The 13,886-nt window shown below is 41.1% G+C and overlaps 2 protein-coding genes across 6 annotated transcripts in view; both read left to right on the top strand.

The window, feature by feature from the left end:
• The window catches only part of hivep3b (HIVEP zinc finger 3b), a 38,442-nt gene extending 34,224 nt beyond the window's left edge, over positions 1 to 4,218 (top strand). For 2 of the 4 annotated variants that reach the window (XM_032518075.1, XM_032518076.1), the window contains 4 exons: positions 723 to 898; positions 1,066 to 1,167; positions 1,891 to 2,549; positions 2,719 to 3,333. In XM_032518075.1, the coding sequence (XP_032373966.1) occupies positions 723 to 898; positions 1,066 to 1,167; positions 1,891 to 2,549; positions 2,719 to 3,333 (1,552 nt within the window). Of the gene's footprint in view, positions 1 to 722; positions 899 to 1,065; positions 1,168 to 1,890; positions 2,550 to 2,718 lie in introns of all 4 variants that reach the window. The other 2 variants (XM_032518078.1, XM_032518077.1) reach the window with 2 other exon arrangements.
• Positions 4,219 to 7,099: 2,881 nt separating this feature from the next.
• On the top strand, positions 7,100 to 11,350 carry LOC116690877 (endothelin-2). Of its 2 annotated transcripts, XM_032518080.1 has the most exons (5): positions 7,100 to 8,117; positions 8,918 to 9,074; positions 9,718 to 9,831; positions 10,593 to 10,658; positions 10,759 to 11,350. In XM_032518080.1, exons 1-5 carry the CDS (start codon positions 8,060 to 8,062, stop codon positions 10,841 to 10,843), a joined length of 480 nt encoding a protein of 159 aa, XP_032373971.1. In that variant the 5' UTR covers positions 7,100 to 8,059; the 3' UTR covers positions 10,844 to 11,350. The 2 variants fall into 2 exon arrangements, with proteins under 2 accessions (XP_032373971.1, XP_032373972.1); XM_032518081.1 differs by lacking the exon at positions 10,593 to 10,658 and having other exon boundaries at positions 7,116 to 8,117.
• Positions 11,351 to 13,886: the final 2,536 nt, after the last annotated feature.

Below are 13,886 nucleotides of genomic sequence, written 5' to 3'. Positions count from 1 at the left end.
TGGAACGCTGGAACACTGTTTGTGTATTCTTTGTGGTGCAGGTGGACACAGTTTGTTTTTGTTGCCGTTTGTAGACCCTGAACGGTCTAGAGACCACGTTTTTTTTACAACGTGTTCTGGGGACAGGCAGCTCGCGGATAGTGAGGAGATGTTTGCTGTATGTAACAAAACACATGTGACATTGCTTAGAGCACCTTTAAAATGAAATATAAATGTAATTCACACTGTGAAATCAGTGGTTTACATGTATATAAAAAGTAATTATAACTGTGATTTTGTGGTGACCAATCTTTATTAGGGAATTGAAGGAATTATTAATATTCTTAATTCTTCCGGCAAATAAATAGCCTTTTTGAGGGGCTTAACATATTCAAAACCTCACCAAATTTGGCGGTCAAATCAAGTCTGGTGAAAATTTATTTTATTGGTTTCGGGAATAGGCGCACAAAAATGGCTTGTTAGTGACTCCTACAAAATTAAGAAAATTGAGCCCCGTCAGTACGTGTGACGTAGTCTCACAAACTTGGTACACATATGTAGCATGGCAAGACGTATATAAAACTCCATTGGAGCCATACCCTAAACCCAAAAAGAAGTCCGCCATTTTTAATTGAAAGATCAAAATTTGTGTGATTTTGGCCATTCCCACGTGTCGTACTTTAACGAATATTATTATTATTATTATTATTATTTATATTATCTATTTTCTGTTTCTCTCTTAGGTACAAGTCCAATGAAGAGTATGTTTATGTGAGAGGTCGCGGCCGGGGCAAGTACATATGTGGAGAGTGTGGCATCCGCTGTAAGAAGCCCAGCATGCTGAAAAAGCACATCCGAACGCACACCGATCTCCGTCCATACATTTGCAAACACTGCAACTTTGCCTTCAAAACCAAAGGTAAGAAGAGGATTTACTAAGTTACTACAAACATGATTCATGTTGCTATTTGTTCCGTCATAACATAGCAGTCTACTTTATTTTGCTTTGGTTGTTGCAATGTCATCACTTCCCTTGCTCCGTGTGAGTCGTAGACAATTTTATGTGCTTTTCTGCTTCCTTCCTAGGGAACCTTACTAAACACATGAAGTCAAAGGCTCATGGGAAAAAATGCCAGGCAATGGGAGTATCCGAGTCATCACTGGACGAGCCAGAGAGCGAGGAAACAGGTACTTAAGAGGGGATGGGGAGGCATCTCACATATTTCCTATCCACTGTAGAGAAATATTGGAACACAGCTGGATGAACTTCTGCCTCTAAAGAATTATAGCTGCTCAGCACTGACAGCTTATGCAACACCATGTTCTATTCTGCTCCCTCTGGCTTGTATAAGAAATGTGAAAAAGTAGAAGATAAATAAATGAAGAATACAGAGCATTCCAGTCTCCTGATGTGCTCCAGTCTGTCAAGAATACCTTGTTCTCAAATATATGTTGCTGGCGTATGACAATACGCATTCCGACACTTACGTCTTCCTTAAAGTCAGCCAACTCACGATCCCCCCCCCCCTCCCCCACACTTTCTTGCTGACAGACTACACTCATCGCAGCCAAGGACGCGCCATTTAAACCATCCTTCCATTCACAATGCTGTTGAGATAGTTTGTGAATAGAGGCATGGTGCTATTCAATTAAATCCGGTCTTTTCATCCTCAGTCTATTTATAACATGGGTTTGATGGGTGGTGGGTGATGTTTGTCAGAAATATACAGTACGCTGTCCTAACCCTGCTTGCTTGTTCCTGAAAAGTGTTCTGTAAATGTTTTTCCTGTCTCCTAGTGTAAGGATTTTTGTCACCACTTTGTACTTGTAGGAGATTTAAAGAGTACAACATGAAAGTAAAGGGATATCATGTAAAGGATGTGTATGTGTTGTCTTTGTCTGTGCAAACAGCAGAAAGTGATGAACGCGTGTGTGGCTCAGAGGAACAAGAGGAACATCAGTTTTCCGACGTGGATGAGTCCGAGGACGAGGACGATGACGACAACGAAGATGACGAGGAAGAGGAATCCGCATCCCATGACGATCCACCGTCCTCTTGTTCGTCAGACACCCACCCATCAACAGCAGGACATTCCAGCTGTGGTAGGTGCTCTCAGCAGGGCACTCCTGAACCTGAGCCCCTGGGCCCCAGTCCCAGCTTAGGCCAGGAGCCCTCCCCGAGGGGAGTTTGGCCCAGCAGACGAGCCGCATCTCCAGGCAGCAGGAGAGCGCTGTTCTCCCACAGAGGCTGGAAGGCATCCCCAAGAACCTTCTCCCCCAGCAGTGAGAGCTGTTCCCCCAGCCGCAGCCTTTCCCCACGTTTGGAGCTGTCCTCACCCATCCACAGCTTCTCCCCCAGGACAGAGCTGTCCTCGCCTAGACATGTCTCACCCTCCCCAGAGAGAGGACCATCTCCCATCAGACCCCTTTCTCCTCTTTGTCCCATTTCGCCCAGCTGCTACCGGGCATCACAAGCTCGGAACCCTCCCTCACCACTCAGGCTCCTGCACAGGACCCCTGGATACTTGCCGTGGGAGAGCCCTGGTACAAAGGGTTGTCATGTCAAACCGGTGAGTCTTTCTGCAGAACTGCACTTAGAATTTTTACCTGAATAACAGCAACTACAATATATTTCCTGCACTTTCCTCCTAGGAAGAAATCTGTGTACAGTACCCTGTGTACTGACAGAGCAAGTCCATAAAAGATAGCCTAATGATGGAGTCTTTGCTCCCTCTACAGGTGAAAAGGGGTACAGCAGCAGACGGGCCTACATGGCCAGAAGCCAGCATGTTTCCACCTGCTTTCCGTTTTTCCACTTGTGAGGGTTATCCAGGCCACCAAACAGCAGACAACATCTTCAGCCATCTTCCCATGCACTCCCAACAAGCCAAGGTCCCCTATCTGATGATCCCCATCGGAGGGATCCAAATGGTACAGGCCAGACCTAGGTCCCAACCCACCACCCCCTCGTCCCCAACGTCACCCCCCATGGAAGGGCCATCACTGGCCAGATTTGAATCATACTGGGGCGGGACCCCCAGAACCCAAGGGCTTAGGACTCCTGGAGACCACTGGTCAGAGCACCAGACAGCAGGAACCAGCCAGTCAGGACAGTGCGTTCTCAGCACTGCACTAAAGCAATATGGCAGCTCTCATAGCTCCGCTGAAACCCACAGTCCTGCTACTGAGACCACCAAACACTGCGTCAGAAACAGTTCAAGAGCACCCCTCAGTCTAGCAGCCCCCGTAGCCAAGCATGTCATTGGACATCAGTCAGAGGGGGAGGGGCCAGCACCTGGTGGTGATCTGGTGGAGGGAGGAGCTAAAGAAGATGCCAGAACAGACGGCACTTAGTGGTGTCTACACCTTGATGCATCATGCATCCCATTTTTGCTTTATTGGTTGCTACACTAGTTTTGTTTTTTATTATGCTTCAATTTTATACAGTTTTCAATACTATTGTTAACTTAAATGTTTGTTCTTTGGCAATATTCAGGTTTGTTATAAAAATGCACTTTTTTCTTTGTGAAAATAATGTCTACCTATATATAAAAATTATATATATATATAAATATGAATATATCCTTCCTGTATCTCTATTGATACTGGTAATCTTAATGTGTTTAAATATATGTAAAAAGAATATGAATAAATTTGTAAATGACCAAAATCTTTAATCAAAAACAATTCCATTTTTTTGTCTAGTATTACGCAAACTGTAGTTACTTGTGCCTTTTTTGTCCAGGTTTGTGTTTTGAGATGTACAGTACAGATAAACAAAGAGAAGGCTGTGAAATTTTATATCTGCTTTTTTGTGTTGTTCAGGAGGGTTAATATTTGGTGTTTTTAATGTTTCTGTTCTAAAGGCCATTGCGTTAAAGCCAGGGTAACAGACAGTCGAGTCGTAGCGTTATTGAAGGAGAAGCAGAAGCGTGTCAAAGGAAATGCACTGAAGTTCTATTTTTTATTACAAAAGATTTTAGATTAGAATATATCTCTGTACAGGGAAGAGTGATCATTATTTATTGTTATTTGATGACAATGATCTTTTTTTTCTTTTTTTTTATTGGAAAAAGGATGTTTTTCGTTACATCTATGTGTCTTTTTCATGATGTTCATGTGACTTGAATTGGTGGCCAAGATGAGGGATTGCGTTTGGCTGGTATCTAAGGATTAAGTGCCCTGCAGGTTTCACACACAGCAAAATTTCTAGTCATTGACGAAATAAAAAATGCACCATGCTCCCTTGAGGTTGTGCTTTTCTTCCATTGCGCCATGTGTGCAGCATCATCATGCTTTTGCTACTAAAGGTGGAGGGCCTGTTTCTTAGACAGGTTGTAGGCCACCACCACAAGTTGCCCGAATAGCTTTATCTCGGCATAAATTCTACAATTGAACTGCAAGGATTGTACAACATTCTTCCAAAAGACATAACCCAGTTTGGTGTTTTGATGATGGTGTGAGAGCGCTATTGTCTAACACCCCACTCCAAAATATTCCATGAGTGTTTAATAGGGATTAGATTTAGTGACTGTTACTGCCATGGTATATGATTCACATCCTTTTTTTCATACTCACCAATATATTCTCTGACCCTTGTGCCCCCAGGGGCATCAAAGCATCTGGTTGCATGATACTTCCGTAATCATTTCTTTAGGTGTTAGGTTTTACTCTATTTCATCACCTGCCAGTATGTGGCCAGGGTTGAATAGCAGGTGTAAACTCACACTGTCATAAATAAACTACTAAGCTTTTCTCTCTTGTGGGAGCAACAAAACAGCTGTATGCCTGTAGTAGTACCACTAGATGCCCTTACTAAATCACTAACACCCATTGTCATTTGACATTCTGGTTGAATTGCTTTTGCTTTTGATTGGGGTCAAGACACACACCTTTCCAAAGAAATTCTTCTTATCTACTCTGAACCAACATGAACTTTAACTTGAATGTCTATCAGCTCCATGAACTATAGCTGGGTTAAATGTTAATTAATTCTCTGTTTTCTGACACACATGTATCACTTCCAGAGGCTGCTTTTGATTTTACAAAGATTAAACCCTCCATCATTATATCATATAAGTGTCTAAACTATTTAAAGCATTCTAGGTATATAAAACCATATTCACATAAATGTATCACTCCTATTCTTGCTGTGTTTTCCATTCAACAATGATTAGCGGCACAGCAAGATGTGGATTGCGTAAAGCTGACTCAGGCCCAACCAGCGAGTGTGTTGACAAGAAGCCAGAACATGATTGCTGCTGTGTCTTGACATTCCATAGAAAATGTTACAAAATAGGCAACGGGGAGGCGCTTGTATTTTTAGACACCTATATCAAAAATAGTTTGAAGTGAATGATCATTCTTCCTCTTTTCAAGCCCTATACATGCTGACCACACGGAGCCGGAGGGGTTGGAGGGAGATTGTATATTAAGGAGTTAAATGAGGAGGTAAGGTTGCTAATTAAAAAAAACACCTGCTTCTAGGACCAAAGCTGGCAAAACATCTGGGTGTGGCTGAATGACAAAAGAGACTCTCTAACTCTCACTTTAACTGGCTATCCATTTTTCAGGACAGCCTAGTGTTATGTGATGCCTGCGGAGAGGGGCACATCTGTGCTTTTGTGGGAACAACCTCTGTTGCAAGAATGTTTTGAAAAATATATCCATTGTGATGCACTGTGGCAATGTCATCGCCATGTCACAAATTGCACAAGTCTTTTCGTAACAGGAAAATGTTGTTGTTGTTGTCCCCCTCCACACAGGAAGTCTGTCAGATTACACATTACAAGCTAGAATATCCTGTATGACTCAATAGTAGCTCAGTCTTCTTCTGGGAGTCTTGGAAGAAAGATGTAGGAACCGACTGAGGTGATTTGTGAGCATAAGCGTAAAGTGTAAGCACAAAAAAGTCTGTGAAAGTATTTTGGATAGCGGAACCATTTTAATGACTGTCCTTTTTAATTTGTCCTCTTCTCTGTTTTGCAACACCTTTTCATTGGCACATTTTTTGGGCACGGGACATGCCCTGTGCACATAGGAAAAGTACAGTCTGCTCACTTCTGTGTTCTATATGTTCAGGTGTCAGGTTTCATGGAAGGTTTTAGTAAACACTATCAAAAGAAGGTTTTATGACAAATGAATAGGATTTTTTCAGCCCTTGTTTGAACAAACAAAACTGACGTGATGTGTTTAGGCTACACATCCATCCTACAATCTATATTCTTGCAAAACACACAGCCTGCTTCATGCTCGTGTATCTCCACTGGACAAAACAAACAAATGCCAGAAATGCTCCTAATGTTGATATTCTTTTGTCTAATTCTCGATGAGAAAAGTGACATCTGTCATCTTTAGGTAAATGAATGAAGATGATATTCACAACACTAATTTAAACATGCATTTACTGTATTTACATGAGTAAAGGTTGCTATTTGGCTATCTGTATGACTCTGGTATGGCTGACCTGCACAGTGAGGCAACATGTGGGTGGGAGACGACATAAAACAATGCTGCCTGTGTTTCTAGTTAAAGCTTCACGATTATCTGTGTGCGGGCCTTCACCGCCCATCATGGAGGCATCAGTTTAGTCAAATGTAACGCTGGAATTTCTTTTGTGAGAGTCACTACAATGAATGTTTTTTGCCACTGGGTGCAGAGAAAACACCTTTTGAGTTGATGTGGCAAATTACATATGTTGTTAATTTACACATTTACACATTACTGAGCAATAGTGTCATTCATTTGGTTAAGTTCTGGTTGTCTGATGAAGATTCATTCTCTTTTAGCTCTGTTTTTGGTCTCCACAAACTCCTGAGGAAATTAACTGTTTCTTTAGCTGATAAAAATTCCACTATGTTCACCAGCAAGTCTCTGTAACTATATCTGCCGTTTGGTTTCCTTAGCAGATAGTGTACAGTGGATTTCTTGCTGAAAACAGCTGCCTGCTGTGATCGAAAACAAACCTATGAGAGCGGTGACAGTGAATCAAAATTGTAAAGCTGCAGACCGGACGGATAAAAAATGAGCTAAAACTTCTTACGATGCTCTTTAAGCCCAAGAGGATTATTTTCTGAATCTGCAGATTCAGAAAATGAAGAAATGAATTCTTCAATGCACAACTTTTACATTGTCACATTGATTTCAAGTAGTTATGTGATTCATTGTTATTAAAAAATGCATTGGTATTTTCCACTTTTAGTATTAAGTCCAAATTGTGCAATAGATTTATGAGTTACTGCATGTAACTCACGTATAAGCAAATAATATAAAACATTAAAATAACAGTCCCTGTAAAGTCCAACAATTTTTTAAAAGGTTATAAGGTTTGTTCATCCATACATGTTGATACTCTTTCAGAATACATTCAGAGGTCATAATGACATAGGGTCAGTCTTTGTTTTAGTAGCTTCACAAGTTAAATGTTGAAAATGAAAACGTTCCTTAGATTTACATATTTGGGTCTGGATATCAGTTATGACCTTTCATTTTTGTATTTGTGTTCCAATAGAGCAATTGGTTTAGGGAAAACCCAATTTAAAATGTTTCCATTGTATTCCAGCACATCATTGCCTCTCCGTCTTATCACTTCCCACATGTGTTCCCAAGGATCACTGTTGGGATCTTTTTCCTCGGGCCTCTTCCATCACTTTTTAGAGAATATTCATGTCAGGATCTACCAGTCTCCATCTCTCTATTCTAGCATATTAGGTTATTCCTCTGACCTCATCTCTTCCTCCATCCCGCTCTTCCTCCCGCTAAAATCTCATGTATAGGGAGAGGAAAGAGACAATTCATTCAAATGCAAGCAGCAGACATAAATGTCACTGAGCAGGTGACATCGGTGTCACACAGAGGCTACAAAGCATCAGATAATCCTGGAATGTGTCACAGGTTGGAGTTGGGGTCTGTGGCTCCGTAGCAAGCAGCCGAGGGTGGAGCTTTTGTCATGACATCATGTGAGGTATAAGAGAGTGACAGAGCTCAGACACCTGCAGACAAGCCGCAGCAGCACATTAGAAACACAGCTGTAACTGTATGGACAATCTATCTGCAGAGCTTCATCCATCTGCTATCAACTATGTCCACTCACACAAGCGTTCTTCTTCTCATCACTCTTTGGGCTTCCATAGAGGATGGTGAGTCTACTTTTTGTATCATTTTTTTGGGACAATTTTATCTATTTTATACATGTATGTATTTTATGTATTGTTTTGGTGGGTTATGCATGAAACTGAAGTAAGACCTTTCTCAGTTATGTTAGAAGAGAAAAAAAAACACATTGCCATTCCAGTTTGTTTTGGTCAGCAGTCTAGACTCACATACTGGGTTGCAACAATTTAATCTCAATCACACTGTGCACAATGGTCATCACTATATGTTAGTGCACATACAGAAATGTTTTGGCAAGCACAGGGAACATAAAAGGATCCATTTATCACGCAAAAGCTGTTAATTTCATGTCATTAAGATTTTTTACTGTTGCTAAATGTTGACATACAGTTTGGGATTTATTACAGTGATACCTCAAGTACAAGTAGTAGCAGGAGTAACTGTTTTCCATATCTCATGCAGGCTTTTTCTCTAAAATAAAAGGAGATTGTTTGTGAGTCTTTTAGATTTAGTCTTTTTTGACTGTCTACAACGTTAGCATAAAAATAATTAAAGGAATTTATATTTTGTCATATAACAAGTCTGTTAGCTCACTGTTAACGATCAAGAGTGATGAGTTTTGCAGAAAGAAAGAATCATTGATGAGCTTTTTTAGGTTCTCACATGCAAATTATGGACATAGTAGACTGGATAGTAGTAGACCTATCTGTTTTGTGTTTTGAGGAACACTTAAAGTGGATAAGAGTAAAGACAGAGGCCAATGACAGTTTGGAGTTGATGCTGCTTTTGGATCACTGTTATTGAGTGGCTCTTTGTCCTGCACTAGGTTTAAGTCTTCCGGTGATGAAACAGCTGGAAGTGGAGGCTGGTGACTGGGTCCCAGCACAGAGAGTGAGGACCAAGCGCTGTGCCTGCAGCAACCTGTTGGACTCTGAATGCCACTACTTCTGCCACATAGATATCATCTGGATAAACACACCCAGGTGAGCATGAGGACATGTCGTCTAGGGACACAAAAAATACACACACACACACACACACACACACTAGGGGTGGGTGGGGGTGGGGGTGGGGAACCTACGCAGCATAGTATCGCCCTATTTTCTGTGGCAAAACTATATTGATACACGGACGCCAAGTATCGATCTTTAGTTATATAATTTGCTCATGATAATTTAACCTTTTGGTACTAGAATAATAAGATCAATTGTTTTTTAGTCCATTAGATAGAAAATTTAAGTTAGATGAACAAACCAGAGACATTTCTTTTGATTGACAAAACAGGTGTTGAAAAAGTTTTACTTTAGCAATATAATTTGAAGTTGGAAAAAAAATGTAATGGATTGCAGTATATTGCAGAATATTGCAATATGTCTAAAAATGCAATAATATGGTATGGTGACATAAGTATCGTGATTATATCATATCATGGGGCCTCTGGTGATTACCACCCCAACACACACATGCCGCATACTTACTTTGAGGCCAATGTCTACAAAATAAACATAGACTGTCATTATCCTTGTATAACTAAATGGGCAGTGGTGCAGAAAGGTATCAAAGTGCAAAGTCTGCAGAATGTTTATTTCATGTGCATTGGCACTGAGTGTACCTTTCTATCTGCAGTAAGACAATAGTTAATGGGCTAGGCAACGCTTTGTCCAGACGCAGAAGGTCCACTGGCCGCTGCAGCTGTGCCAACCGTGACGATCAAACTTGTACCAACTTCTGCCATCACAGGTGAGTCAGGGCCCATTGATCACTCACAGCCTTCAAGCAGTAGTTGAGAGTTGGGAGTGTTTTAAACCAGATCTGGTGGCCTCCATCCTAATTGCTTAGTTTGTAAAAGTAGGTGCCTTTGTGGAGGACAAGGTATGGTGCAGCATGAGGGAACATCTCATTTTACTGCGGTGCTATTATTAGCCTAAATGTGTTTGTACTGTGTTCTGTAGGTCCTGATTGTCAGGGGGTGTGAGCACCAAAACAATACATCTGAAGCCTGAGGGAGCAGAATAATTTTAGTCTGCTGAACAAAGTTCACATTGCTTGTTTCTGAGGGCCTAAGGTCTAACGTGCGTGAGAGTTTATAAGCAATGAAAAGCCATGTTGAGAATTCTAGTTTCCTAGAAATAACAAACAGATGCTGTCATCACATAGAAAAGGGGGAGAAAAAGACCGTAACAGGGGGCTTTGTGTGAGGCCAGCAAGGCCTCAAGTTTAAACCGTGACATTTTGAAACCTTTACAGAAATGAGATCTGCTGATGTGGTTCACTGTTTTCTTGTAACATAAAACGTTTAGTGAGCCTGTAAAGATAAGATGTTTTAGGTAACTGAGAGCATAAACAAGAAATGGTGTTGGATGCTTTTATTTAAGCGGGGTGTTCTCTAACCATAGCAATATCAATAAAACTTTTAAGGTGACAAACTGCAATGTCAGGGTGAGCTTGGATTTCAAAGGCACTGGTCATTTTTTGGTAACTACACTGTTTCTTTTGTGCAGTCCTGAACTCATGTCATCAAAGAGATCTGTGAAGAGACATCAACTCAGCTTACTCGGCATTCTAAGGTGAGCTTTGAATGAAAAGATTACCTCAATAAACACTCACGACTTCACTTGAAATTTTGATCACAGTTTTGATTATGCAACTGACTTTTTGGCCCCTCAGATCTGTGGCCAACAGTTCCAAGACAGCTCAGGATTCAGCTGATTCAGACAGATGTGAGTCCTTTCAGAGGAAGAGCACTCGCTAAACCATGTGCCAGCTGAGGCGGCGAGAGAGAGAGAAAGAGAGAAGCGAGCACCTGATAAAATGACACTCCTTGGATAGATAGGGGGAACAAAGGGCTGCTGAAAGATGTTGTCGGACGCAGGAAGGCCTGAAGCGCCACAAAGATGTCTGTTTGTACCTAGGAATAGAGGCTGGGAAAGGTGACAGAGTTTGGCAAACACATCATGGAAAACGATGTGGAAGATCAGCGTTGAGAGGTGCTACTGTCGTGTTAGGAGAACGCTGTGCCTGCTGTCATGTTTGACTCTGGCCGTCTGCTCTGTAAAGTTGTCTGTGTGTCCCTGTACAGACAGGCCAGGCCAGCACTGATATGGAAGGATGTACCAGAGGAAAATGGATTTGCATACTGAACATTCATGTTCAGCAATGTTTCACATACTGTACATTGCATGTTTTTACTCATTCTTTCGTAAAATGTCAAATTTATTAATTAATTTTCCAAGTATAGAATTCCTTTCGTCATGAGCGATTTGGGCTGCGCACGTTTAAAACATTTATTATACATAAAACTGTATCGTTCTCAATATCTGTCAAAGTCTTTGAAAATAAAAATAAATGAAGACTATAAAACAAAACAAAATTGTCATCTTGTTTTTGTCTTATTTTCTAATTCATATGCTTCTCTGTTCGCTGTATGAAGGCACACTTTGTAAATTACTGATAACAAACTAAACTTGAAGGATACTTTGAAGAAAAAAATAACTTTTAGGCAGCATGTGTGATTCCATTGTGTGAGAAGCAAACACAATTCTGAGTTCAAAAGGATGCCTGAGACGGATGAATGGTCCAGGAATTCAAGGCTCACATTAATAATAACTTCCCCTGCTACTCAAAGGCAGCACCGCCTGTGTTATCATAAGGATCTGATGAAAGAATGCAGCGTTTTGTAACTTTGCTCACAGGGTGACCGAGAGGAACAAAATGCTCTGGCCCCCCCATGTTCCTTTACGATTGCCTGCACTGAACATACCGTCCATGTGCGCCTGGATATGCAAGAAGTGCAGATGAGGACTATGTTTATCTGTTATCTTATGAATAAAACTGACCTGCTCTCTCAGTCTGATTAAATGATGCATGACAAGACTCAAGTGTTAATGTGGCTCTAATTTATGTAGTAGATGTTCCTGCTTGGTTGCATTTAATTTCATTACTGTCATACTTCTTCAGCTTTTTTTTCTGGGGAGCCTTCAGACAGTATCACATAAAGGCTGTCTGCATCCACAGTAGAATAGTGGACACTGTCTGACACAGTTCTGGAATGCTCATACTTCAGTCAGCTGTGACATTTCACCTTTACACATGTATTTAAACTAATTTGCATGGAGCAAGGCTAGCTGTTTCCCGTGGCTTCCAGTCCTTATGCTAAGCTAACAGCTGCTAGCTGTAGCTTCACACAGTGGTGTCAATCTTTCATCAAACTCTGCTTTAAAGCTTCTTTGTTGCTACTCGAGAGTTCTGACTTGAAAAAAATATCCTGTCCTTTACTTTTTACTATATTTGATCTCTTTTGTAATGTACTTTAACAATGTAGGCTACTTTTAAAAGTTTTAGTGGGTGTTCTGTAAAGCCCTGTTTTTGCATTGTTGTCATAATGTTAACATATTTCAAAACGTGCTCAGCATCACGTGCACACTATCTGTTTCATTCTTGACCCTACATTACCCGTTTCACTGAACTCTCTGGGTTTCAATGGTTGTCTGCGTTCTACGCGGCGAAACAGGAAACGTTTTCAACATTTATGTCGGTCCAAAGAAACAGAAAGGAGAAATGGCAGGAAGTAACAGGCCGGTCTAAGGTCAATCATTGGAAATGACATGCGCCCATTGGGGGGTTGATGATATGGTGATTCATTTTAACTTGAGGTATTTCAACATCCTAGTTGCAGAGTGGCATCAACAGCAACAATAAACAACAGTATACTATCCTGTAAAAGAGAAAGAGATAAAGATGGTATGATGAACACACAAATGCTGATTAATGATGAACTAATGTTTGGTAAATAAATAAACACTCTTTACTGTGTCAGCTGAGGAACCACAGGCTGCTCAGTGGCAGAACTCTGTCCATGGTGCTGGAACAGGAGAGACGCTAGTGAATCGCTTCGCTGTTGCCACCATACATACTGGACGAACATGAATGAAAATCACTTGGCTCCAGCCAAGCTTTAAGTGTCCCCTTTTGTCGTCAATCGCCTGAGTGCCTTTGGAAATTGTAGTTATTCTAAATAGCACAGTAAATGTCATGTAGACAAACATCCAGCTTGTATCTTTATGTATGAATCGATATTTCTCATAGCACACATTTTTATAGTAACAAAATGCATAGGTGTAACTAATTACACTAATGAGGGCTCTGTTCTATTTAAGTGTTCCAGTGAGAGTGACAATAGGCCAGCATGCAAAAAAATCTGCTGCTGAAAATTTCAATTTCCTTGCGCGAGTCATTCCAAAAGAATCAATAAAGAGAAATCAAAGTTTAATTTCTTCATGGATGATATAATACATCATTGAATTTAGCCAAATGATTACTAGTCACACTTACTGGGTAGAACTAAATCCAAATAGTTTTTACAATATAAATATCCATCCATCCATCCATCCATCCATCCATCTTCATCCGCTTATCCGTGGGGGCAGTAGCTCTAGCAGGGGACCCCAAACTTCCCTTTCCCGAGCCACATCAACCAGCTCCGACTGGGGGATCCCGAGGCGTTCCCAGGCCAGGTTGGAGATATAATCTCTCCACCTAGTCCTGGGTCTTCCCCGAGGCCTCCTCCCAGCTGGACGTGCCTGGAACACCTCCCCAGGGAGGCGCACAATATAATGTGTGTGTTTAAAATATGTGTTGGAGAACTTGTTTTTTTTAACATTTGTCTGACAAAGCTGCAACATGTATACATGTAATGTACATCCCAACTTTGTTCATTGGCAGGAAGATGAAAGCACTTTGCTTTTATCAGTTCAAGGTTGGACTACTGTAATGCCCTCTATGTTGGTCTGAACCAG

The sequence above is a fragment of the Etheostoma spectabile genome, chromosome 6, assembly GCF_008692095.1.
Source record: "Etheostoma spectabile isolate EspeVRDwgs_2016 chromosome 6, UIUC_Espe_1.0, whole genome shotgun sequence".
In the NCBI taxonomy this organism is placed as follows: Eukaryota; Metazoa; Chordata; class Actinopteri; order Perciformes; family Percidae; genus Etheostoma; species Etheostoma spectabile.
Note: the sequence above shows the minus strand (reverse complement) of the source record. Positions and strands in the feature narration are given on the sequence as shown.

Excerpts from the sequence above, each read along its gene's own strand:
- LOC116690877 (XM_032518080.1), top strand. The coding sequence starts at position 8,060 with ATGTCCACTCACACAAGCGTTCTTCTTCTCATCACTCTTTGGGCTTCC. Across the intron at positions 8,118-8,917 it reads TTGGGCTTCCATAGAGGATG|GTTTAAGTCTTCCGGTGATG; the intron begins GTGAGTCTACTT and ends GTCCTGCACTAG. Across the intron at positions 10,659-10,758 it reads AGCTTACTCGGCATTCTAAG|ATCTGTGGCCAACAGTTCCA; the intron begins GTGAGCTTTGAA and ends TTGGCCCCTCAG.